At 40.7% G+C, this 27,383-nt stretch overlaps 1 protein-coding gene across 1 annotated transcript; it reads right to left on the reverse strand.

Annotated features, from left to right (window-relative positions):
* Positions 1 to 4,489: 4,489 nt before the first annotated feature.
* On the reverse strand, positions 4,490 to 15,401 carry LOC138953825 (retinol dehydrogenase 13-like). Its single transcript, XM_070325769.1, has 8 exons — positions 15,316 to 15,401; positions 14,831 to 14,927; positions 12,265 to 12,383; positions 11,605 to 11,760; positions 11,136 to 11,240; positions 9,681 to 9,890; positions 9,076 to 9,283; positions 4,490 to 8,537 (listed from the first exon to the last, which is right to left on the reverse strand). The coding sequence occupies exons 2-8, from the start codon at positions 14,899 to 14,901 to the stop codon at positions 8,441 to 8,443; spliced, it is 966 nt and encodes a 321-aa protein (XP_070181870.1). The 5' UTR covers positions 14,902 to 14,927; positions 15,316 to 15,401; the 3' UTR covers positions 4,490 to 8,440.
* Between the last annotated feature and the right edge of the window lie 11,982 nt (positions 15,402 to 27,383).

A 27,383-nucleotide genomic window follows, 5' to 3' on the forward strand; every position in this document is an offset into this window, starting at 1 on the left:
CTCACAGAATGAACTGAACGCAATGCAATTTTTCAGCAAGACTCGTTGCATCGTCAGTCCACCGCTCGTGGCAAAGGCAGTGAAATTGACAAGAAGAGCGGGGTAGTAGCTGCGCTGAGAAGGATAGCACGCTTTTCTGTACCTCTCTTCGTTTTAACTTTCTGAGCGTGTTTTTAATCCAAACATATCATATCTATATGTTTTTGGAATCAGGAACCGACAAGGAATAAGATGAAAGTGTTTTTAAATTGATTTCGAAAATGTAATTTTGATCATAATTTTTATATTTTTAATTTTCAGAGCTTGTTTTTAATCCAAATATAACATATGTATATGTTTTTGGAATCAGGAAATGATGAAGAATAAGATAAACGTAAATTTGGATCGTTTTATACAAACATATTTTTTTTACAATTTTCAGATTTTTAATGACAAAAGTCATTAATTAATTTTTAAGCCACCAAGCTGAAATGCAATACCGAAGTCCGGCCTTCGTCGAAGATTGCTTGGCCAAAATTTCAATCAATTTGATTGAAAAATGAGGGTGTGACAGTGCCGCCTCAACTTTTACAAAAAGCCGGATATGACGTCATCAAAGACATTTATCGAAAAAAATAAAAAAATATCCGGGGATATCATTCCCAGGAACTCTCATGTAAAATTTCATAAAGATTGGTCCAGTAGTTTAGTCTGAATCGCTCTACACACACACACACAGACAGACAGACAGACAGACAGACAGACAGACAGACAGACAGACACACACATACACCACACCCTCGTCTCGATTCCCCCCTCTACGTTAAAACATTTAGTCAAGTTAACATTTAGTCAAAACTTGACTAAATGTAAAAAATGAAGCTTAGAAGTCAATTCTTGATTCCCCTAAATAATGAAAACTGCTTTCCCTAATTTAAGGAAAGCAGTTTTCATTATTTGGCGAATCTGCTAAATAATGCATTATATAGGTAAACAATGATTTATTTAGCAACTGCTGACTTTATCCACACAAAAAAATATTATTTTGTGAAATAAGTGATTATTTGTGTAAACAATGAATTATTTACGTAAACAATGAGTTGTTTAGGTAAACAATGAATTATTTACGTAAACAATGAATTGTTTAGGTAAACAATGAATGGTTTACGTAAACAAAAATTATTTAGAATTTTTTTTACATTGTTTATAAACAATTACTTATTTAGCACATGAGCTTCTAAATAATGATTATTTAGCTAAAACTGGTGAAAAAAACATGAAAAAGTATCCAAATAATTATTTGACAAACGGAATGCCATAGTCGCTGGACAAGAGCTTGTGAGTTTATTTAGACATGTATTTTACACTTGCTTAAATTCGTATCACGCAAAAATCAGCAAATAAGTAAGTTGCACATTACCGTAAGTTGTTGCTGTAAAGACGTTCATTGAGAATACTACACTGATGGCTTGCTGTGTCGTACCAGATTTACACGAGTTGTTTTTTTAAATATTGAACTGCGAGCGAAAGCGAGCTGTTGACTATTTGAAAAAGCAACGAGTGTAAATCTGGTACGACACAGCAAGCCATGTAGTATTCTGTTTATCCTACATACTGTACTTACGTGTATTTTACTGAAACTGTCTTGCAGTCGAGGCAGCTAAATTTAAGACGCTTGTTTTGGAACCTCGATCTCTTCTAAAGCCTCGTGCAATCTATTACGTCAAAGCAAAGAAACGTCACTCTGAAAGTGTGGCGTGACGTGCTTGTTTGTTTGTTTCTTTGTTTGTTTGCTTAACGCCCAGCCGACCACGAGGGGCCATATCAGGGCGGTGCTGCTTTGACATATAACGCCGTGCGCCACACACAAGACAGAAGTCGCAGCACAGGCTTCATGTCTCACCCAGTCACATTATTCTGACACCGGACCAACCAGTCCTAGCACTCCATAATGCCAGACGCCACGGGGCGGACGCCTTACCACTAGGCCAACCGTGCCGGTGCGTGACGTGTTAGTTCTAAAGATTCATCGAAGGTAATTATAGCGAGCGCAATTTTTTTTCTATAATGACGTTTGTCTTGGTGACTTTGGCATCAAAAGCAGTGGAAAAACAGGTCCCTGCCAGACTTGCTGGACACATAGACCTATATTAGATATAGGTCCCTGCTTGACATGACCTCATTTACATGATATACACACGTGTGATTTGAACGATTATTATCTCACGGGTGTCTCTCTCACGTATGTAGGATAAATTGCATTAGCCTTACCTGCAGTGATTCACAAAGCAATCTCAATCGCAGTCGCAAGATAACAATTAATCGCTCTCTGATAGTTGAGTCAGAGCACAGGCGGAGGTATCGTTCACTGCACTGGTCAACACTATCATAATAAAACTACAAAGTGACATACCTTGAAGTTTTATTATGATAGTATTGACCAGTGCAGTGAACGATACCTTCGCCTGGGGCCAGAGACCGTAGAGTACACCATGGGTGGGGAATTGTTCCGCACCATATTGGTTGGGAGCGACGTGTTCCGGTTGTGAATAGTCGCTATTTCTTCAATTGCTCTGGATCGAGCGGGAAGGTAGGTTGGTCTGCCTGACCCCATTGTTCCGGATGGGATTATTCCTTACACATTGTTCCAGTTTGGATAAGGGTCGATTTGGACAACAAATATAAATAGAGAATACTACATATGGCTTGCTGTGTCGTACCAGATTTACACGAGTTGCTTTTTTAAATATTGAACTGCGAGCGAAAGCGAGCTGTTGACTATTTGAACAAGAGGCGAAGCCTTCAAGGCTCACGTAAGAAATCGACAAACAGTAACACAAATTCAATCACTCCGTCACACACACACACACAGTACACACACACACACACACACACACACACACACACGCACGCACGCACGCACACACGCACACACACACACACACACACACACACACACACAGAAAGAGCATAGGTGAAACTGTGCAAGAAAGCGAGACACTAGATCTAGATCTGTCTGTCTGCATGTAGCCTACTTACATGGACACGACTGCCAAATAGTCTCGGCCCGCTCAAAATAACAATCACCGAGACTTTCAGTAATTCCATCGCGTGACGTCTAACCCTCGTACGTCATAATGTGACGTCAATGTAATATGACGTCTTCAAATGTTAAAGTTTCTACCACAGACATACATACATACATACATACATACATACATACGCACGCACGCACGCACGCACGCACGCACAGACAGACAAAAGTTAGCATCGCATACGGGCTACACTTCGTGAGCCAAAAAGCAACGAGTGTAAACTCTGGTACGAAACAGCAAGCCATGTAGTATTCTGTTTATCCTACATACTGTACTTACGTGTATTTTACTGAAAATGTCCTGCAGTCGAGGCAGCTAAATTGAAGACGCTTGTTTTGGAACCTCGATCTTTTCTAAAGTCTCGTGCAATATATTACGTCAAAGCAAAGAAACGTCACTCTGAAAGTGCGGCGTGATGTGTTAGTTCTAAAGATTCATCGAGGGTATAATTAGCGAGCGCGATTTTTGTTTCTATAATGACGTTTGTCTCGGTGACTTTTGCATCATAAGCAGTGGAAAAACAGGTCCCTGCCAGAGTTGCTTGACATGACCTCATTTACATGATATACACACGTGTGATTTGAACGATTATTATCTCACGGGTGTCTCTCTCACATATGTAGGATAAACAACAAATACAAAATAAACCGAGCTTGTATATTAAGCCACTTAGCCAATATATATATCTAGACAATAGTATACTTAGAATATTTTATTTATTAAATGCTGGTACTTTTGAGAGAAAAAAGAAAGGAACACAGACAACTTAAAAGAAACAAAAATTTTAAGGATAAGGAAACAAAATTTAAACTAGAAAGAAGAGGGGTTAAAGAGCACAAAGAGAGTGAGAGCGGAAGCGGGTGCTAGTAGGTGGGCGGGTGTTTGGGGGAGCTGGAGTGATTTTGAGAACAATCAAAACATTTAATCAAAAGCCGGATACCAAAGCCTTCTGAGTTCTGGACATATGCGAAGACAAAACCAAGAACAGGGTCCGGAACCGCTAGCTTGAAAAAAAGAGGATGTTAACAAGGGCTCTCAAAGTAAAAGGGGGAAAATTACAGGATTGGGCAATTCATTTTAAACTTTTTTGTATCCAAGAAACTAACATCGATCTAGAATGCTTTTCTCTCCTTTGCCCTGAAATCAAATGTTGGACATTGTTGCAGAAAGGGTTACCAGAGGACTGGACATGATGCATGCAAGAGTGGTTTTTTTTTTGCATCAAGCTTTTTAGATGAAGCCATTTACTCAAACTTTGAGGTTAAGGTCATCAGGTGGTGATACATGTATGGCTGTAGGCAAGGGATGGTCATGCATGCTCCTTGGCATTTTGCTTTTCCACCCATCACATAAGAATCTTTTTATTTTCAAATACTCCCATGAAGTTCGATACATACAAAATGACAAAATGCAAGTTCAGATTATTTTTTTAATTTTATTTCAAAGGCAAACAAGGTGAAACACAGAAACCAACTGAACATGTAAACTCAGCATTTATAGTATATATATACCGTATTTTTTTTCTGAAAATATTACAGACCTGAGAATAGAAAATAGTCCAAAAGTAGGAAATAAGTTTTGCAAAATCTAAAATAACACACAAATTTAGACAATTTAATAATGTAATATTTTTTTCTTAACCCTGATGTGAGAAAAGAAGGGAACAGATTTACACACGAGGAGTGTTGCTTAAAGCTTCAAAATCAATTTAATGTGCTGATTTTCCATGTGGACTGGGTGGCCGAGTGGTAACGCACTTGCGCTCGGAAGCGAGAGGTTGCGAGTTCGACCCTGGGTCAGGGCGTTAGCAATTTTCTCCCCCCTTTCCTAACCTAGGTGGTGGGTTCAAGTGCTAGTCTTTCGGATGAGACGAAAAACCGAGGTCCCTTCGTGTACACTACATTGGGGTGTGCACATTAAAGATCCCACGATTGACAAAAGGGTCTTTCCTGACAAAATTGTATAGGCATAGATAAAAATGTCCACCAAAATACCCGTGTGACTTGGAATAATAGGCCGTGAAAAGTAGGATATGCGCCGAAATGGCTGCGATCTGCTGGCCGATGTGAATGCGTGATGTATTGTGTAAAAAAATTCCATCTCACACGGCATAAATAAATCCCTGCGCCTTGAATATGTGCGCGATATAAATTACATAAAAAAATTTTTAAAACATTAAAAAATTAAAATCCCTGCGCTTAGAACTGTACCCATGGAATACGCGCGATATAAGCCTCATATTGATTGATTGATTGATTCCATATCACACATGAACACCCAGAGAAGGAGGAATACTGCTCCAAAAGGAGGGAGATCTCATGCCAAAACTAAGGAGTGGCTTATTTGGTCTGTTCAATACACACATTTTTCACTGCATGACAGTTTTTAGCCACCCGGTACCCCTCCGTTTAAAAAGCAAAAGGCAAACAATTTCATGTACATTCCAAAATATGCCAACAATCATGTCAACTTGAGTTATTAGGCATATACAGTACCTTTTTATATTTACCCTGAAATTAGCCTGTAGGAGTGAAATATTATACGTTATTTGTATTTTTGACCAAAATATGACATTTTACACAGATAGGGACAGTCAGTGTTCCTCCGAGACCGCACTAGCGTTCGAGGTGAACAATGACTGTCAAGATCTGTGTAAAATGTCATATTTTGGTCAAAAATACAAATAACATTTATGTATCGATCGATTATGGTAATAATTCCTTTTAGTATTTATGATTGAAGGCACATAAACATGCACTATTCTGTAGTCTTGGCTGGCCGCCTAAATATGAAGTTTTGTCAGCCTCTGACGTCACATGGCTCAAAGAAGGGAAATCCAGTGTTCAATCGATACATATTGAAATGTACAAATAATCTAAAACCGTAAAACACCACTACTTTTCCCGCAATACATGTATGCAAAAAGGTCAAGAGAATACCTGACGCTTCAGTTTAACAGTAATCCAAATCAGCATGCACCTTGTGTCAGGAGGTGAAGGCTGTGTCCATATGGATTAAGGTGCACGAGAAAGTTACCACCCCAACGGGAGCCAGCCGCGATGTCAAATTGATTGAAACTGAGGTGTGTGTTTGTTTGTTTGTTTGTTCGTTCGTTCATGGGCTGAAACTCCCACGGCTTTTACGTGTATGACCGTTTTTACCCCGCCATTTACAGGGATCGCGTTTACGCACGATTTTTGCGTATTTGACGCATTTTAAAAGTCGCTGACGCGTTTTTTTCGCCGCGCCGCGTAAGCCATACGCAAAAATATTGTAACTTTTTCTTGTCTTCACGCAGCGCTTTTGCTCTGACTTAATAATCACCCGATCCTGAAACTGACTATAGGGCTCGAGAAGTGACGACACACATGAAATCTGCGCGTCAAAACTAAAGTCCGTTTCTTTTTGCATCGAAGTATCGCAAACGAACGTAACGAGGGTATTACCAGATAATGTCTTGTCGGATAATGAAACAGACATTAGCTGCTCTCCCATCTCGCGCTTCCAAAAGGCGGAAAGTGTGTCTAGTCGTATTAGAGCGGGAAACAAACTCGCAAGGCCCGAAGGTTGGAGACAGCAGGGGTGTTATTCGACAGGCGTGCGCGGAGTTCGACAGGAAAACTCGCCGTATTTAGGTAAGGAGTGTCTTTAAGTCTTTCGTGCGTGTTTTGTTTGTGTCTGTACGTGTTTTCGTAGTACGCAAAAATATTGGTCCGTGACGCGTTTTTTTCGTTTCGTTGCGTATGACTTACGCGTTTTTTAAAAAGCTAGCGCGATCCCTGCATTTAGGCAGCCATACGCCGCTTTCGGAGGAAGCATGCAGGGTATTTTCGTGTTTCTATAACCCACCGAACTCTGACATGGATTACAGGATCTTTTTCGTGCGCACTTGGTCTTGTGCTTGCGTGTACACACGGGGGTGTTCGGACACTGAGGAGAGTCTGCACACAAAGTTGACTCTGAGAAATAAATCTCTCGCCGAACGTGGGGACGAACTCACGCGAACAGCGGCCAACTGGATACAAATCCAGCGCGCTACCGACTGAGCTACATCCCCGCCCTGAGGTGTGTGTGTGATTTCAACCAATCCGGTTCTGCAGCTGGCTCCCGTTGGGGTGGTAACTTTCTTATGCACCTCAGTCCGATGTTAGAACTGAAACCTCTGCTGAACAATCCTTCTCATTGCGGTCAATGCGCATGCGCCAATCTTGGACTTAAAAAATGCGACCCTTTGACCGAACGAACCATGGGTTAGGATTAGGGTTAGGGTAAGGGTTAGGGTAAGGTTGTTCACGACCTGATTAATCTCCCCATATCAGCGCATGCGCATTGACAGCAATGAGAAGGATTGTTCAGGCAGAGTTTTCAGTTCGTGACACCAGGTCTAGAGCAAACTGTCAAATGCTGTGAGAAATGCTTGTGAAATAAATAAGAGTTATGATATTGGGAGAATTTGCCTTCAATGCTGGAAGTGTATGATGGTGTATATGATCCCAACAACTAAATACTTTTTTTTTGCTCTAAAAAAGAGATGGGAAATTATGTGTACGGTAAGTTATAGCATGGTTGTTTTTCAATACAGAAATTTGATGGAAACATCAAAAACCGTACATCTTTCTTCTCACAAGTAAGGAAACTGTTTAATCTTCTTCAGGTTACAAAATGACCATTTCATTTATTCCAAAGTGCAGTAATATTGCAGATAAAAATGTATACATGTGTATTCAACATGCCTGCGCACTAGTCCAGACGTTTCCACTACTTGTATACTGTATTTGTACTGCGTCTGTAGCAATGAACTTTGCTTTAAATTAAGCAAGTCTGAACATATTTTCAAACTAGCCAATTCAAATTTGCAATTCTAATTCAACTGCTGAATACCAAGCAAGAAATCTGTTTATTTGATATCTTTTCAGCTAACCCTAGTAACCAGGTAGGTGGATTGATACAGCAGTATAAGGTCTGTTTAAATGCAGAAAATAGGTATACAATGAGCTAGATATTTTTTTCAAGCAAATAACAATTAAAGGGCAATCAAAATCACCTGGCTGTACATATACATTGTACTACCATGATAATGATGAACTTTTTTTGAAAACCTTCTAAATAGGTTAAAGTAACATCTCCGTTTTAATGCTGATCACAAGAGCTGAAAAAGTACAAATTTAGCAGAGTTTTGATGAGGTAACTAGTAAACATGAAATACATGCAAATGAAAACTCACTGCAGTGCAGCAAGAATCAAAAGTGAAGTGGTCTAAAGCAAATGCAAAGGAGAACACTGATGCAATGTAAACCCAAGCACTAAAAGGATAACCGACAAGAATTTAGCTAAACTAATGGCATAGATGTGTGAGAGGAAGAAAATCAGGCCAGCTTGGTCCATTTTTCACTGATATCCCACAGTCGCTTGGCAGCGTCATCGTCTTGTGCTTGTGGCGCAGCTTCCTTCTCGTGGCAGTCACTGCAGCAGAAAAGCACATCATAAATAAATGTTACAAGGGGTGAGAATGGGCAAAAATGCTCACGTTTTCTTCTTCTGGGCAACAACTTCAAAACACTGTTGAATAAAAATAAGATGACAATTGAAGAAGCCCCAAAATAAAAGAGAAAGTGATGACAAATTGACACAAATATTTAACCATGGAAACTATACCCAATATACTAGCTAGTACATATTGGGGCTGTATAACAGTTGAGGTAACTGCCCAACATGTCAAGTTTAGGGTTAGGGTCACATACCACAACATTCCCTGCGTAAGCTCTACTGTAGTCTGTGGTGTCATTTGTTCTTCATTCTTCATCCAAAAATTTGCTTCTATCATACAAGTGCCCTAACAGGCACCTCTTTCCCCAACAAACACACAAAGATACAGACACAGAAAAAAACACTCAGACAAAGGCATTTTCCCCTGGTAACAAACAACTATAAGGGAAACAGCACACAACAGTCCAAAACTAATCAACATAAATGTACAACACATTCCAAGCGATGATTGTACCTGAAGTATTTGCCAGTGACCCCCTCAAGCTCGGAAGCGAGAGCACAATACAAGGTGGTTTGTGCGCCTTGCTCAGATGTCTTCAGCAGCAGCCAGATCACTGGAGAGAAGAGCGTTCTCACCACTGGAGAATTGAAGATGGAAATGTGGCGTGCTAGCTCTGTATTCACTGCTCCAGGGTGCAGGGAGTTCACTGTTACACCGGTGTCTGAGGACATAAGGAGACGATAAATTCCACTTACAACAAGAGTGAACAGCTACAGAACCTACGTTCGGCTCATGGGCAAAACGTCTCCCTTTGTAATCTGAAAATGTCACACTACGACAAGGTTCAGTGTTTAATCTATGGCGTACAAACTTGCATGTTGCTAATTTGAGAGTTCCATCCTCATGCAGGTTCCACAACGAATTTAAATTTCCAGAGTCAGAACTGCCTCAACAACAACAACAACAACAACAACAACAACAACAACCAACACTGATAGCTCTTCTTCTGCTTCTGCGTTCGTGGGCTGAAACTCCCACGTACACTCGTGTTTTTTGCACGAGTGGAATTTTACGTGTATGACCGTTTTTTACCCCGCCATTTAACACTGATAGCTTACTTTCTAGTCTCTTTGCCAGCTCTCGGGTGAACAAAACGTTGGCAAGTTTGCTCTGACCATAGGCCATGTGTGCACTGTAGGACTTGTCGCTGTTGAGGTCGTCAAAGTTGATCTGTCCTCGGACGTGGGCCAGGCTGGAAACGTTAATGATGCGACTGGGAGCAGATGCCTTCAGTTTGTCCAGCAACAGCATGGTCAAAAGAAAATGACCTGAAACATGGTTAAATATTTTACCTCCACAGAGTGTTCTATTCCCGCGAAAATACCACAGTAAAACAGCAAAATAATATCTTGCATGTGTAGAGACTCACACCAGACAGAGAACAGCACATGAGCATGCACAGACACAAACTTGGAAAAAAAGAGCTACACAGACATATGGACACACACACATGAAAAGCATTTGAAGAAACATGAATGCAATGCAGATCAGTATTTTAGCTTATCCATACGGTTGACTCCACACGCACAGACACACACAAGATATGTACACACATATATATAACAAGTCGCGTAAGGCGAAATAACAACATTTAGTCAAGCTGTCGAACTCACAGAATGAAACTGAACGCACTGCTTTTTTCACCAAGACCACATACTCGTAGTTTCGTCAGTCCACCACTCGTGGCAAAGGCAGTGAAATCGACAAGCCATGCAGAACAGTGCGGTAGTGGTCGAGCTGAGCAGGATAACACGCTTTTCTGTATGTCTATTCTTTTAAGCTTACTGAGTTTGTTTTTAATCCAAACATATCATATCTATATGTTTTTGGAATCAGGGACCGACAAGGAATAACATAAAATTGTTTTTAAATCGATTTCGGAAAATTAATTTTAATAATAATTTTCATATTTTTAATTTTCAGAGCTTGTTTGTAATCCAAATATAACATATGTATATGTTTTTGGAATTAGAAAATGACAAAGAATAAGATGAAATTATTTTTGGATTGTTTCATAAAAAAATAATTTTAATTACAAGTTTCCGATTTTTAATGACCAAAATCATTCATTAGTTTTTAAGCCACCAAGCTGAAATGCAATACCAAAGTCCGGCCTTCGTCGAAGATTACTTTGCCAAAATTTCAATCAATTTGATTGAAAAATGAGGGTGTGACAGTGCCGCCTCAACTCTTACAAAAAGCCGGATATGACGTCATCAAAGGTATTTATCGAAAAAATGAAAAAAACGTCCGGGGATATCATTCCCAGGAACTCTCATGTCAAATTTCATAAAGATCGGTCCAGTAGTTTAGTCTGAATCGCTCTACACACACACACGCACAGACAGACACACACACATACACCACGACCCTCGTCTCGATTCCCCCCTCTATGTTAAAACATTTAGTCAAAACTTGACTAAATGTAAAAACACACAGACATGGACACACAAGCATGTGAACAGCACTCCAACAACCATCTGAGTGCAATGCAGATCAGTACGTTAGCTTACCCATGTGGTTGACTCCAAGCTGCATCTCAAAGCCATCTTCTGTCAGCATCTTAGGACACCACATTATGCCGGCATTGTTGATCAAGATGTCAACACGCGGCTCCGCTGTAAACACAAGCATTAACAACTATATGTACATTTCGTTTGTGTCTTGTGAGTTTTACATGAAGATAAACTGTATGAAAGTAGAGCATGTGTCTGTGTTTGTGTGCATGGTTCTGTGTGAGCATGAATGCTTTTTTTATGCATGTACATGTGTGTGAGCTTATACATGTAGAGAGAAAGAGAGAGAGAGAGAGAGAGAAAGTTGACACACACACATCAGAGATTATGCATACATTTATCTTTTTTTTTAAATCAAGATTTTGAGTGCAGAAATTTTAGCGTGTATCAACAGCCTCATGAAGAGGTTATCAACTTCACAAACATTGACCAAGCTAAAAGTAAGAAGAGGGTTAGTATGCCTTACTGGCAACGACGTCCTTGGCAAATTGTCTTATGGAAGCCATGGATGCAAGGTCCAGTTGCTTGACCACAACATTTTCGTTGCCTGTCTCAGACACGATCTCCTCCCTTGCTTTTTCTGCTCTCTTCAGGTCCCGGCATGCCAGTATCACTCGGCCACCTGTGAATTGTTCAGACTAAAGAATAGATTTTGAAATTTATTTTATTTATGTAGACCTGAAAGTATTCCCCTTGCTCCCTCTCCCCTTCCCCACCCTCATCTTGATCATGCGACTTGGAGCCCCTTTAACATAACAGTACTGTTGGAGCATTTTTAGCCAACTTTATCTAATGTGAAAGCTTAATTCATCAAGAACACTTCTTGTCTGTTACACTGACAGTAGATTTTTTTCTCTTTTTTCTCTCTCTCTGTATCCTGTGAAATACATGTACAATCAACATTTTGAGAAATGGTATAAAGATGAAAGAACACTTTTCACTCAAAACTTTCCCAAAGAAAAATACAAATCTCCATGGCATCGATCTATTGTGACCTCATTTAGCCAATACGTACCTCTACGGGCTAGTTCTTCTGCTGTTACTTTGACGATACCAGTGTTATTTGTAATTCTCTATCCTATCATGCAATGTGAAATACAATCAACATTTTATTGGAAGCCAATACCTCTGCGGGCCAGTTCTTTTGCAGTTTCTTTGCCAATGCCAGTGTTAGCGCCGGTTACAATGACTGTTTTGTCTGGTATCTTCTCCTTGCCTTCAAACCTGCCCCCTGACATGTAGTTCCTGTAAAATGGAAACAAGGTTTATTAAAAATGTCATAAAGTTGTCAATAAACAGTGCAAACTTGTAAATGACAGGGATGCAGTATTTTTAAAAGTTTGTTAAAAAAAAAAGGACCCTTTCTTGTGCAGTTGTCTGAAATCTCCACCTTAACCCACCAGGCGCGGCCGGGATTCAAACTCACGACCTTCTGCTTTAGAGGCCGGCGGATAACCACCAAGCTATTGCGCTCGTCATCATCAAATATATATACCACCTTTAGGGGGGAGTCACACCATACACGACGCACGGCCAGCACACTGAAAAAACGCAATTTTGGCCAGTGCGTTGTCGTTCGCTGGGTGTGCGTCAATATTCGTTACTCGTTTGTCGAGCGTGCTGGACCAACACTATTCATTCGCTGTCATTCGCTATGTGCGTTGGGATTTTTGAGCATGTACAAAAATGTGCGCGGAGCTCGACGCATGAATATACACGCCAGAAGGATGCCAAACACGCGCAGAGCGCGCTAGACCAACGCCAGACACATGCGGAGCACACGCAGTGTATTCGTCGTCAACTCACTAGCTTCTACAATTGAACCCCACTTTTACGATCTAAATAAATCTGAAACAAGAAGGGCAAAGCCCATACGACTCACATGCTTGACCTTGACATGACCTTGACCTTCAGGGTCAAGGTCAAATAACTAAACCTAGCAATGACATACACTAAGAACTGCTTTACACATTTTTCCTACCAAAATACATGTGACCTTGACCCAGGTCAAGGTCATGCAACACAAAGCTGTTAATTCAAGACATAGGAAGTACAATGGTGCTTATTAATAATAATAATAATAATAATAATAAGGCCAAAAAAAAAAAATTGTCTGTTAAGGGTAACATGACCAAAAAAAGTAGGGTCGGTAGGTAGGTAAAGTTTTGTTTTTGTTTTTGTTTTTTGTAAATGCTATGTTGGCTGAACATTCACTTCTTATATTTGATGAATACATGTTTCAAAACTAACGTATAAATAAAACAGAGAGAAAGGGAGAGAAAGAAACGCCAAATGTCTCTTTTTAGCATTTTTACCTCTTTTTTTTTCTTTTTTTTTTGGAAATCAAAAAAAAGTTTTTGGGTCGGCGCCAAATCGATAGGGTCGGTCGGGTTACCCTAAACAGACAATTTTTTTTTTTTGGCCTAATAATAATAACATTTATATAGCGCTAAATCAAAAACTTTCGTTAAAAAGGCTTGCTCTAAGCGCTTGACATCTAAACTAAAACGTCATTCACACTCTTTACAATGATGTACAAGAACTTCATGTCACACTCTTTCATTCAGTATAACACCATTCACACAGTTATTATTCTGTACAAAACAATAAGTTAGTCTAACATTTAAAATGTTCATAAAATGAAAACAAGAGAAAACCAGACTCTATTGGCTCTTTCTACCATGAGATATGGTCACTTTTAGTGGTTCACTACCTTATTTTGGTCACATTTCATAAGGGTCAAAGTGACCTTGACCTTGATCATATGTGACCAAATGTGTCTCATGATGAAAGCATAACATGTGCCCCACATAATTTTTAAGTTTGAAACAGTTATCTTCCATAGTTCAGGGTCAAGGTCACTTCAAAATATGTATACAATCCAACTTTGAAGAGCTCCTGTGACCTTGACCTTGAAGCAAGGTAAACCAAACTGGTATCCAAAGATGGGGCTTACTTTGCCCTATATATCATATATAGGTGAGGTATTCAATCTCAAAAACTTCAGAGAAAATGGGAAAAATGGGAAAAATAGCTGTTTTTTAGACAACATTTATGGCCCCTGCGACCTTGACCTTGAAGCAAGGTCAAGATGCTATGTATGTTTTTTGGGGCCTTGTCATCATACACCATCTTGCCAAATTTGGTACTGATAGACTGAATAGTGTCCAAGAAATATTCAACGTTAAAGTTTTCCGGACGGACGGACGGGGGGGACGGACGGACGGACGACTCGGGTGAGTACATAGACTCACTTTTGCTTCGCATGTGAGTCAAAAACAGGTCTTAAAAGGACAGAGTATTAAAATGGAGGTAAATCTACAGAGGATTTCAACAGAAAATCTTAAAAACAAAGGTCTTAAAAGGGAGGAAGTCTTAAATTGGGGGGGTCTTAATTTACACAGGGGTTGCGCTGTACCAAACAGCGCCAAAAGTTGGGCGCACTAATCTTTTTTTACATTTTTAATTAATGTTCAATGCGCGGGCCGTGCGTCGCGTATGTGTGACTCCCGCATTACAGAGAATTATAATCACTGAACATGTACTGCATGCACTTTCTTATAAAGGTTCAAAATACATGTCTTCCATAATCTTCGTAAGTGTTAATAACTGAATTCCATCACTCTGGACTTGAAAGCAAGCCTAGTAGTTGTATACGCATGCGATGTAGCTTTTAAAACTAAGAAACTTACTTGAGCAATAACGCAGCAACCACAGATGCCACAACCACGCCAAGAGGTACAGCATGAGAAGTCATTTCCATTTTTTATATCCCTCGAGTTCACCTTGCTTGGAAAAGACAAATATATTCACATTTAAAGTCAGAAATTAACATGTCTTTGACCGACTTTCTAAGTTATCCAAGCTAGCTAGCTTACCAATTTAATCTCCCCCCTCTCACCCTAAAAAACAAACATGTCCCCTGCATCTGGTTCTGTGACGGAAATGTTCCCAAATACTGCACAGTCATGTTGTGAAAAGATATGAGTACGTAGTGATAAACTGATGTTAGCAACCAAAACATCACTAGAAAGAGTAGATTGTTTTCCGCATCTAACTTGCTCGTGTCGCAGCCTGTCAGAGATTGTGAATTTGACCTTTTACACTTATTTTCATAAGTACCACGCAAAAACCAGCAAATTAGTAAGTTGTTGCGGAATAGACGTACTTCACTTACCTACAGTTATTCACACAGCGTTTCGAACATGTTATTCGCAGTCGCAAAATAACAATCGCTCTGTGATAGTTGTGTCCCTTATTAAGGGAAGTAACTCTTTCACCTCTTCAAACCACTCACAGGCACCCGAACTATGTCTTTTAGGTCTGATAATGACTGCTGACGGACGACTCAGAAACGACTGTCAGTTACTGTCAGTTTGTTGTGTCAGCGAGTTTTGAACAAGTATTACACTCTGTGTGAATAGAATATAATATAAATTAGACCTAATGATCATCATGAAGCGTAAACGTTTATACGACATAACATAATTCTTTTTTCTTCTTTTTTTTTGTAATCAAAGAAAACCGTTCTGTAATATATAAGAAGGAAGAAAACGATGTATTATACGGACACACTAGGATGACCGGCGAGCATGTGAGTAGACAGACAGAAACTTGAGATAATTTATGGTAGATAAAAATTAAATAAAAGCTAAACAGCATATTCACATTTAGCACATCACTTGCACACATACGAAACGGCAACGAATGCGCACGCACTCATATTCAAGAAATACTTCCACTCGAAACTACGGACAAGGTATGACTACAGATTATTATAGAGTGAAAGAAAGACTGATACGGTTGGGGAAAAGGGAGTGCATTCGTTTGTTTTGAAGTAAAAAATGTGGACATTTTGACAATCTTTTAGAATTCATCATGCGGTATAATTATATATAAAAAAAAATTTAAACAAATAAATAAATCTATACATATAAATAAAAGAGAGTGTCTGTCTGTCTGTGTGTGTGTGTGTGTCTGTCTGTCTGTGGTCGCCATACCTCAGAGATGGCAAGAGGCAGGAACAAGATAGTGTGCATGCACACTCCCTAGGTGCCGCAGATGTGCACCTGGGTTTTAGTTTCTTAATTCATTGTTTCCTTCCTCCGATAATGACCCTCCTCATTAATGAATACAGACTATAATAGTGCAAGGGAGGTAAGTCATGCTTTGTTACCCATGGAAGGGAGGTAACTCTTATCATACCAGCCAGCATTTCCTGTCATTCTCATTTCCCCCAAATGTTTGATTTGGAGTTTTTCTTTGAGGGCTTTGCCAACACCCGGGCAAAGCCGGGTCAGACTGCTAGTAAATAAATAAATCCCTGCGCTTAGAACTGTACCCACGGAATACGCGCGATATAAGCCTCATATTGATTGATATTGATATTGTATACAAGGTTAAGTTAGCAGAAAAATCAAAAGGAGAGGGGCGGGGGAGCAAGGCCGTGTCACGCGTGGCGATAACAGCCCGCTCGGCGTACGGTCCGACTCAGTTTTATGCACTTGTAAACTTGAAAATGTGTTAAACCCTCCAGGGTTTACCTTTCGGGTTACCTGAATGTGACTATTAGGGTTTAACGTCCTCTTAGACCAACTGGTCTATATTGGGACAGGTATTGGTAATACGCTGAAGATATGGTGTGGTACTTTGATTCGAACAAGCCCGCTGTGGCTGTCTTCTTCGACACACCAGCATTGGGTTTGTCTTGTCAAAGTATCGAAATACGATCATGATAATCAGAGACGAGAGATAATGCATGCGTGTCTTCGTGTTTTCCAAGCCCTGACTCGGACTTTCGCTGTGAACGTGGGATCTTTTTCGTGCGCATGTGTGCACACGGGGGTGTTCGGACACCTGAATGCCCGGGCCCACATCATCGGTAACCTGAATAGAAACAGGACAGCAGTTAAGCTAGGAATGCGTTCCTGTCATTGTATTTTTCGGACGGGTATAGTTGGAACACATTTTGCAGAGAAGGTGAAAGTCGGACCATTTTACCTACAGACAGGAAACTTACAAGTTAGTGGAATGTTCGTGAACAAACTGAAGTTCATGCACAACAACTATGAAGATATTTGTTGATCTCAAATGACTGGAAAAACGACCCTAACTTATTGTTAAGTCACACTTGCGCATTAATAACTTGACATGAACGCGTCATTCCTCCATGGGAAATGCACTGATCTATAAGGCTGTCCGGAATTGTTATATTTAACTTAAATTAATTTTAAGTCACTGGGCCGTGTTTAAGGTTGGTTATTGCATACTTATTACTAGGTCCTTCAAGTAACCCCAAAGGTAATAATCTGGAGGGCTTAAATTGGGTTATTTTGCAACCGCTCAACCCTCGTACCGTCAGTCGAGACAATCTCCGAATTCAGATTTTTTTCCCCGCCGGAAAGAGCACAAAAGTCAGACCATGTGACCTACAAATACGTGTTACTTTGTGAACTGGTTATACATGATCTGACGTTAATGTACTTCAAATAAGAAGTGACTCGATTTGGTCAACAGATGTGGAAGTTATTAGCATTCTTATGGGGTGCATTTTGTTGTTGTTGTTGGGGGGGGGGGGGGGGAGCATGCAGTAATATGGAGTATCTGTCAAACGTGTGATTAGTATAGTCACACCGGAGAATCGCCGGAAACAAAAGACGGCGCGTACTCGCCGCTTCGCGCAGCGACAGATCTCATCTTGAACACGCGGCCAGTACCGTGTAACTGGCCTTGAGACCGATCGATTCAAGGGGGGCAATCTCAGTCATCTGAAAGAGGGAAATCCAAACGCAATCCGCCTTGTTCGATTTTATGGGCTTGGACGATAGAGAAAAATAAGAAAAGCAAAAGCTGGAGTCCAGTCTGGACGAAACTGCTATCAAGAACGCAGAATTATTTTGTCCGAGTTTTTTTTTTAGCCGTAAGCGCCATTTCTCATTTCGAATTTCTCATAACTGCTGGCGGCTGCAGTGAAACCAACAAAGGGGCCTCACTCTGGAAGAGTTTCCTGCTCCGCGTAAACATGGCGCTTACGGCTAAAAAAACTCAGAAAAAATCAATTCTGCGTTCTTGATAGCAGTTTCGTCCAGACTGGACTCCAGCTTTTGCTTTTCTTATTTTTCTCTATCGTCCAAACCCATAAAATCGAACAAGGCGGACTGCGTTTGGATTTCCCTCTTTCAGATGACTGAGATTGCCGCTTTAATCGATCGGTCTCAAGGCCAGTTACACGGTACTGGCCGCGTGTTCAAGATGCGACAGATCTTAGTGCAGCGGACAGTTGGCGTCTCAAGGTTGAGCCTTCATTTGAGGTAAATCGAACGCTTATCTGACTGGTTCTTGTTTATACGAGTGCATAAGACGTTAGACTTGTGCAACAAAGGTACCAATGAGTTGATTAAAGGCACAGTAAGCCTCCCGTAAACCATCACAGGTCATGCTTTTACGGGAACACATTACATTTAAACACTCACCGCTTGAGAACATTCTAGGTGCCCTCCGTAAAGAGCGAGCAATTTTCAAAGAATTTATTTTTACGTGGTTTATCTTACCTCTGAGCCATCGTGAACCCGTGTAATCCAGTTTCCCTTTTTTCACAATTTAGCCGCCAGTTTGTCATTTCAATGCAAATCTCTGTAAGCTTATCTGCAATAGCACGTTATTGTGTACCTTTGAATCTCAAATGCAACATTGAAACGGCTGCGAACTAGAGCAGTGGCGGTTAACGGTTCAGAGAAACTGGCACCAGGCGGCGTCGTCAGTGCTACGAGAACCACGACCTTGCGTGACCCTGCTTCCGGGCTATATTTTTTCAAAACTTTCAAAAGTTCGTATTGTTCTGATCTTGTCTTGATGAAAAAAGATTTCTTTTATGATTTAAGAATGTTTGTGTAACAAGCTGTCAATTTATTATTTAGATTTCAAAAGTTAGGTCAGAAGCGCAAAAAAGCACCGTCCGATTGTCTGACAGACAATCCGCAAAATTAATTCTTTGAAAATGGCTAGCTCTTTACTTAGGGCACCTTGGATGTTCCCGTTCGGTGAGCGTTCAAATGGAAGGGTGTTTGTAGTGTGTGTAAAAGCCTGACAGTATCTGTGATGGTTTACAGGAGGCTTATTGTGCCTTTAATGCAGAATTTCTTTTGTATGGTTAATTGAACGCTGATTTTTGTCTTCCCGCGGTAAACTTTTGACTTTAAATGCTTGCTTCTTCACACTGAATCCTTTTGAGTGAAAAATGTAACTGCCATAACACACTTGAATATGTTCTCTCTGAAGCTACTAATTTCTGTTGTCAATGGAGGAAATGTTTGATAGACAGGGTTCGTAAAGGTCATGGAAAACCTGGAAAGTCATGGAATTTGATTTTTAATTTTCCAGGCCTGGAAAGTCATGGAATTTCAATTCAAGCCATGGAAAGTCATGGAATTTAACAAAAATAAGAAAGAAAAAAAAAATTAACCTTTAGCACGATTTTCGTCGCTCAGCCATCCGCCATCCCCCCCCCCCCCCCCCCGGTTGCCAGCCAGCGGCGATTTGCGTCGCCAGCACAAGGCTTGTTCGTATGACCAACTTCTCGCCTATTTTGCGAATTCGGCCGCCGTGTGTTTGTGTGTGTGTGTGTGTGTGTGTGTGTGTGTGTGTGTGTGTGTGTGTGTGTGTGTGTGTGTGTGTGTGTGTGTGTGTGTGTAAATACATGTTCATATGCCAATCAGTAATGAAACTCAAACCCTAATTATACACATTTTTGTTTTTATTCAAAACAGAAACGTCTTCCTAAACAAACAGAAGCCACATAAAGCCCTTGCGTTTTGGCAGCAATAATTATGATCGAAATTGTTGTGCGTAAATTGGGTTCAAGAATAATGATTTAAAACATAAAACATGACTTATGCACATGTGATGTGTCCACAACGTAACCATATGTTACACCAAAACAAAATTGCCTGGACCGCAGATAGTTATGTCTTTAAAACGATCTTGTTTTTATTTTGTTTTCATCATACATTGATACAAAGAAGATGATTTTGTCAATGACATAAAACGTTTTGGTAACAAATGAATCATGTTGTGTTTTAAACAATACTCAAAGATCTGTGTTGTTGTTGTTGTTGTTGTTGTTGTTGTTGGCATTTCCTTTCACACAGTTCTTTACTGGTGATTGTTCTGTTTCATAGGGCATCTTGATTTCTCATGTCGCTTCAAGCTTGTATGATGTCTAAATCTTGCAAAGCGTGCTTCACATGAATATCTGAAAACATGGCTTTTTTAATTCCTTCAAACACGTCAGGCAAACATGAGCCGGATGTGGAGAGCTTATTCTGCAAATGTGGGGCCTCAAGTTGCAAACATTTGCAAGCTCTGTTATTAACATTACAAAAACAAAAAAATGTTTTGCAAGGTAATGCACAACATTTGTGTGTGATTCGAGTTCATTGCCATGCGTGAATGTTTTTGATTATCCAGGCTCGTTGCACTGATGAATCCAAATCCAAGGACGTGTCGCATGTGCAGCACCAAAGAGCGTTCATGGACGTAGATCTTGCCAAATTCGTAGCACAGACATGTCCCCTGGCTCAAAGGACAGGCCGATGCCGGAAGTGTTCAGTTCCGTCACTGCCGAAAGCTCTAATATTGAAGACTGATCCATCTGCAAATTTATCTAATGCATCATGAATTAAAAATGAGTAACTTACTTGAGCAAAAACGCAGCAACCACAGATGCCACAACCACGCCAAGAGGTACAGCATGAGAAGTCATTTCCATTTTTACATTTAGTCAAGTTTTGACTAAATGTTTTAACGTTGAGGGGGGAATCGAGACGAGGGTCGTGGTGTATGTGCGTGTGTGTGTCTGTGTGTCTGTGTGTGTGTGTGTGTGTAGAGCGATTCAGACTAAACTACTGGACCGATCTTTATGAAATTTGACATGAGAGTTCCTGGGTATGAAATCCCCGAATGTTTTTTTCATTTTTTTGATAAATGTCTTTGATGACGTCATATCCGGCTTTTCGTGAAAGTTGAGGCGGCACTGTCACGCCCTCATTTTTCAATTTTGGTCAAGTAATCTTCGACGAAGCCCGGACTTCGGTATTGCATTTCAGCTTGGTGGCTTAAAAATTAATTAATGACTTTGGTCATTAAAAATCTGAAAATTGTAAAATAAAATAAAAATTTATAAAACGATCCAAATTTACGTTCATCTTATTCTCCATCATTTTCTGATTCCAAAAACATATAAATATGTTATATTTGGATTAAAAACAAGCTCTGAAAATTAAATGTATAAAAATTATTATCAAAATTAAATTGTCGAAATCCGAATTTAAAAACACTTTCATCTTATTCCTTGTCGGTTCCTGATTCCAAAAACATATAGATATGATATGTTTGGATTAAAAACACGCTCAGAAAGTTAAAACAAAGAGAGGTACAGAAAAGCGTGCTATCCTTCTTAGCGCAACTACTACCCCGCTCTTCTTGTCAATTTCACTGCCTTTGCCATGAGCGGTGGACTGACGATGCTACGAGTATACGGTCTTGCTGAAAAATGGCATTGCGTTCAGTTTCATTCTGTGAGTTCGACAGCTACTTGACTAAATGTTGTATTTTCGCCTTACGCGACTTGTTATTTTTATATCCCTCGAGTTCACCTTGCTTGGAAAACAAAAATATATTCACATTTCAGGGGCGGAGCAGTTAAGCCTGGTGGGGTATAGGGGCAATGGCCCGTTGGGGGTTCTGGGGGGCAACTTTGCCTGACAGTTTTTAGGGACAAAGTAGGTTATGAAACTAATCATAGCTAAATCATCGTTTGTGTAGCTGTGTGGTTTCCACCGCGCGGAGGCAATTTTATTCCCAACCAGACGCCGCGGCGGCTCTCTTCCGCACAGCTTCGACTGCTTCATTTCTTTTTACATTTAGTCAAGTTTTGACTAAATGTTTTAACGTAGAGGGGGGAATCGAGACGAGGGTCGTGGTGTATGTGCGTGCGTGTGTGTGTACGTGTGTGTGTGTGTGTGTGTGTGTGTCTGTCTGTCTGTGTGTGTCTGTCTGTCTGTGTGTGTGTGTAGAGCGATTCAGACTAAACTACTGGACCGATCTTTATGAAATTTGACATGAGAGTTTCTGGGTATGAAATCCCCGAACGTTTTTTTCATTTTTTTGATAAATGTCTTTGATGACGTCATATCCGGCTTTTCGTGAAAGTTGAGGCGGCACTGTCACGCCCTCATTTTTCAACCAAATTGGTTGAAATTTTGGTCAAGTAATCTTCGACGAAGCCCGGACTTCGGTATTGCATTTCAGCTTGGTGGCTTAAAAATTAATTAATGACTTTGGTCATTACAAATCTGAAAATTGTAAAAAAAATTAAAAATTTATAAAACGATCCAAATTTACGTTCATCTTATTCTCCATCATTTTCTGATTCCAAAAACATATAAATATGTTATATTTGGATTAAAAACAAGCTCTGAAAATTAAATATATAAAAATTATTATCAAAATTAAATTGTCGAAATCAATTTAAAAACACTTTCATCTTATTCCTTGTCGGTTCCTGATTCCAAAAACATATAGATATGATATGTTTGGATTAAAAACACGCTCAGAAAGTTAAAACAAAGAGAGGTACAGAAAAGCGTGCTATCCTTCTTAGCGCAACTACTACCCCGCTCTTCTTGTCAATTTCACTGCCTTTGCCATGAGCGGTGGACTGACGATGCTACGAGTATACGGTCTTGCTGAAAAATGGCATTGCGTTCAGTTTCATTCTGTGAGTTCGACAGCTACTTGACTAAATGTTGTATTTTTCGCCTTACGCGACTTGTTACATTTAGTCAAGTTTTGACTGAATGTTTTAACATAGAGGGGGAACCGAGACGAGGGTCGTGGTGTATGTGTGTGTGTCTGTCTGTCTGTCTGTGCGTGTGTGTGTGTGTAGAGCGATTCAGACCAAACTACTGGACCGATCTTTATGAAATTTGACATGAGTTTCTGGGAATGATATCCCCGGACGTTTTTTTTTTCTTCTCATTTTTGCGATAAATACTTTTGATGACGTCATATCCGGCTTTTTGTAAAAGTTGAGGCGGCACTGTCACACCAAATTGATTGAAATTTTTGTAAAGCAATCTTCGACGTAGGCCGGATTTTGGTATTGCATTTCAGCTTGGTGGCTTAAAGATTAATTAATGACTTTGGTCATTAAAAATCTGAAAATTGTAATAATTTTGTTTTTATATAAAACGATCCAAATTTACGTTCATCTTATTCTACATCATTTCCTGATTCCAAAAACATATAAATATGTTATATTTGGATTCAAAACAAGCTCTGAAAATTAAAATTATAAAAATTATGATCAAAATTAAATTTCCGAAATCGATTTAAAAACAATTTCATCTTATTCCTTGTCGGTTCCTGATTCCAAAAACATATAGATATGATATGTTTGGATTAAAAACACGCTCAGAAAGTTAAAACGAAGAGAGGTACAGAAAAGCGTGCTATGCAGCACAGCGAAACCACTACCGCGCTGAACAGGCTCGTCAGTTTCACTCCGTTTTGCACAAGCGGCGGAGTACGGTCATTGTGAAAAAATGCAGTGCTTTCAGTTTCATTCTGTGAGTTCCACAGCTTGACTAAATGTAGTAATTTCGCCTTACGCGACTTGTTGAATTTGTGCGCAATACAGACCGTTTTGAATGACGATACTTCACATATCAACGCAGGACATATCAATGAACATGATAGTGTGGCTTTTCATTCAATTTACTGACAAAGATGCGTGTAGGATGGGATGAAAAAGGGCGAATATGCTTGAATGAGGACAGATCTACAGCAAATCGGTTCGTATGTTCGTTTACGTGTATATTTCTCGTTAAAAACCACACGTCACGTGTACTACATACAAACCTTACTCATTCTCACAACCATAACTTTAAGCTGTACGTGGTTTCAAAGAGACACATTTTGCTTTGAATGGGGGACACTTACCGTGATGTTGGCAGCAACGCTTTGTTTACACGTGGCGGCGGCGCGCTGTCGATACAGCCCAATATACGGCATGATGAGGAGGGGATGAAGGGAACAAAGTCACAACTTGAGCGCGTATAGTAAGCCGAAATACAGCTATAACACGGACTGTGGAAACATGGCCTATGCATGCGTACCACTCCCACTGTCCAGAGAACAGATAGACACACTTGACGAGAGAAATGCAAGACTTTGATGCCGAACCACACATCCTGTGGAAATGCCCGAGGGAACAATACGCTGTTGGCCATCTGCAGCAGTGCCTTGGATGGAGCACGCCTTTGGCCATCTGCAGCAGTGCCTGATGGAACACGCCTTTGGCCATCCGAAGCAGTGTCTAAGAGAACACGCCTTTGGTCATCTGCAGCAGTGCCTGATGGAACACGCCTTTGACCATCCGCAGCAGTGCCTGATGGAACACGCCTTTGGCCATCTAAAGCAGTGTCTGAGGGAACACGCCTTTGGCCATCTGCAGCAGTGCCTGATGGAACATGCCTTTGGCCATGCATCTGCAGCAGTGCCTGAGGGAACACGCCTTTGGCCATCTGCAGCAGTGCCTGAGGGAACACGCCTTTGGCCATCTGCACGCAGTGCCTGAGGTAACACGCCTTTGGCCATCCGAAGCAGTGTCTGATGAAACACGCCTTTGGCCATCTGCAGCAGTGCCTGAGGGAACACGCCTTTGGTCATCTGCAGCAGTGCCTGAGGGAACACGCATTTGGCCATCTGCAGCTGGCTTAAACGGATAATACCGAAGGACCAAATCGTGCCGTGTGAGTCTGGATTTACAGTGGATTTCCCAGATTCTTCAGATTCGTCAAATCCCCCCCCCCCCCCCCCCTCCCCTAGACCAAAAAAGAAGAAGAAGAAAAGAAAAAGAAGGTCAGATTAATAGTGTCCCTTTCAAGGGACGAGCTTTTGGGTAACTCGGCAACATTTTTCTCAGAACCGCAGTCTAGTTTGCCAACATGCAGTGTTTAAAGGAACATTGTCCACGGAGGATCAACCGCGATTAGAAACGGCCCCTTTTGCTTTGAAACTGACAGCCTTTGCTGCAGTGATGTTGTTATATACGTATATAACCTAAATTATTCACACTAGTTTCGAACAAGAAGATCTGACGGTTCAAAGTCGATGATGGTCGTCTGAAACAGATCAGTCCAGTCGCAAGTCTCGTACCTCTCTGTGGCACCGATTAAAGAGTAGTGTTAAACTCAAGCACACAGCAACATTAAGAGTTTTCACACGCGATATACAATTATCATTAAGCGCCTAATCAGCTCTAAAGTTGTGATGATCGAAAAGACTCCTGTTGGTGGACAATGTAAATTGAAGCCATGGTTAACTGAGAATTGAACGAAGAATAAACAAAATGTATGCTGCACTCCGAGACATAAATGTTGGGCTTGTTCTGGGTCTGTCACTTCCTTGTTTGGATCAGGTGAGAGATTTTTTGCAGGAAACCCCATATGATGGCTTTAAACTCCTGTCTGAATCGTCGTCCGGTGAGACAGTAAATGTAAAAGTTAACGGAGTAGTTCAAATAGGCGATGTCGACAATAATAGCTTGGATGTAGGCCAAGTAAACGCTCTCGAAGAGGCCCTTCGCTTCACGTTCTTTGTCGGTAAGCAAGTAAATTAAATTGTAAATCACAGACGGAAGAGTGAATACTACGGCGGCCATGGAGGTGACCACTGCAGTTAATGTGATTGACCGTGTTTTTCTCTCTCTGTCAGCCTGCTGTGTGTTTCCAGAGGTTATGCTAAGGGCCATCTCTTTAGCCGAAACTCGCAGCTTCCATATGAGGATAACATTGCACAGCGGCAAGCACACACACATCACAAGGGCACGCAGAGCAGCGAATATGCGATGCAAAAGCAGGTTGATCCAACGATGTTCGTGGGGTATGTCGCAGTTCGGGTAACCATACCGCGCTTGTTGAAGTTCTAAATCAATCAGATAGTATATTGGAGACACGAAAGCGAAGAAGATAATAACCAGACAAGCGAAGTTCGTCCTTCGGACTGTACAGAGAACATTCACACGGTGAGGCCAAATGACAGACACTGTTCGCTGGGTCACCATGGCCAGAAGGATCCAGTTTGAAGCGGTGGCGCAAGCATTCATCAGAAACGCCGACAGTTTGCAAGTCGCCGTGTTTATCAGAGGCCACTTGATACCGAACTCAAACCCAAGCCAGACAGTTAGTGGACCCGTTAGGTTCACACACAGATCCAGCACTGCCAGAGCAAGGAAATAACGGTCTATCGCGGAGGACATTTTGGTTCGCAATCCTCGAGAGAAGACAATGATCGACATCACGTTTCCAAACAATCCTAAGAACAAGGCGAGGGAGAGGATGGTTCTCCTGGCGTAGACCATAATAGAAATGTATTCTAAAATGAAGGCCAAGGTAAACCTTCTCGATAGGATTGAAGATGATGTGACGTTCTGGAGAGTGTCCAAACTACTGGCGTTGAATGGCGTAAAGCTGCTATTCTCCATCACTGATAACGGAGGATACAAATCTCAATAGGCTGACTCGAGACTTCAGGTTTCAGTCTTAAACAGGGTATAGGATCTCAGTCTGACGAGAGACACAAGATGTCGGTATAACTCATTCGAGTACTACACTCTCAGGTTGACGTAGGATGTAAGGCTCTAAATAGGGTAGCGTAGTTAGGCCTTCGTCTGGTGCGGGGCGTCAGAGGCAAAACTTTTAGACAGAACCAGAACTTTAGATGTCAGACTTACGCAGAACTGACTCGAAACTGACCCAGAACTACAATGAGATTCTGGACTTATATAAGACTTCAGTTTGTACTCAAGACAAAGGATCATTGACTGACTCAAGAAATACGATTTCAGGTTGACTGTGACAGCAATATTTCTGACTGAATTAGAAGTTACGATTTCAGATTCTCTGACAAAACAAGGTTTTGAAATGATTCAGCACTGAAGATTGAGCTGATTTTATATAATGTAACCCTTTTAAAATGTCTGTCCCGGCAACTCCCAAACCCCAAGGCATATAGAAAACTCGGCAAAAGGCAAAAACAAAAACGATAGAACATTTTCTGAGAACGTAAAATCAACAATACAAAAAACATGGATGGCTGTTCAAACATGTTCTGTAAATTGCCGAGTCACATGGCTCGTGCAATTGCCTTTGTGCTGGAAGTAATTGTTGCCAAGCATACAGACAT

Source organism: Littorina saxatilis, linkage group LG17, assembly GCF_037325665.1.
Source record: "Littorina saxatilis isolate snail1 linkage group LG17, US_GU_Lsax_2.0, whole genome shotgun sequence".
NCBI classification, from domain to species: Eukaryota; Metazoa; Mollusca; class Gastropoda; order Littorinimorpha; family Littorinidae; genus Littorina; species Littorina saxatilis.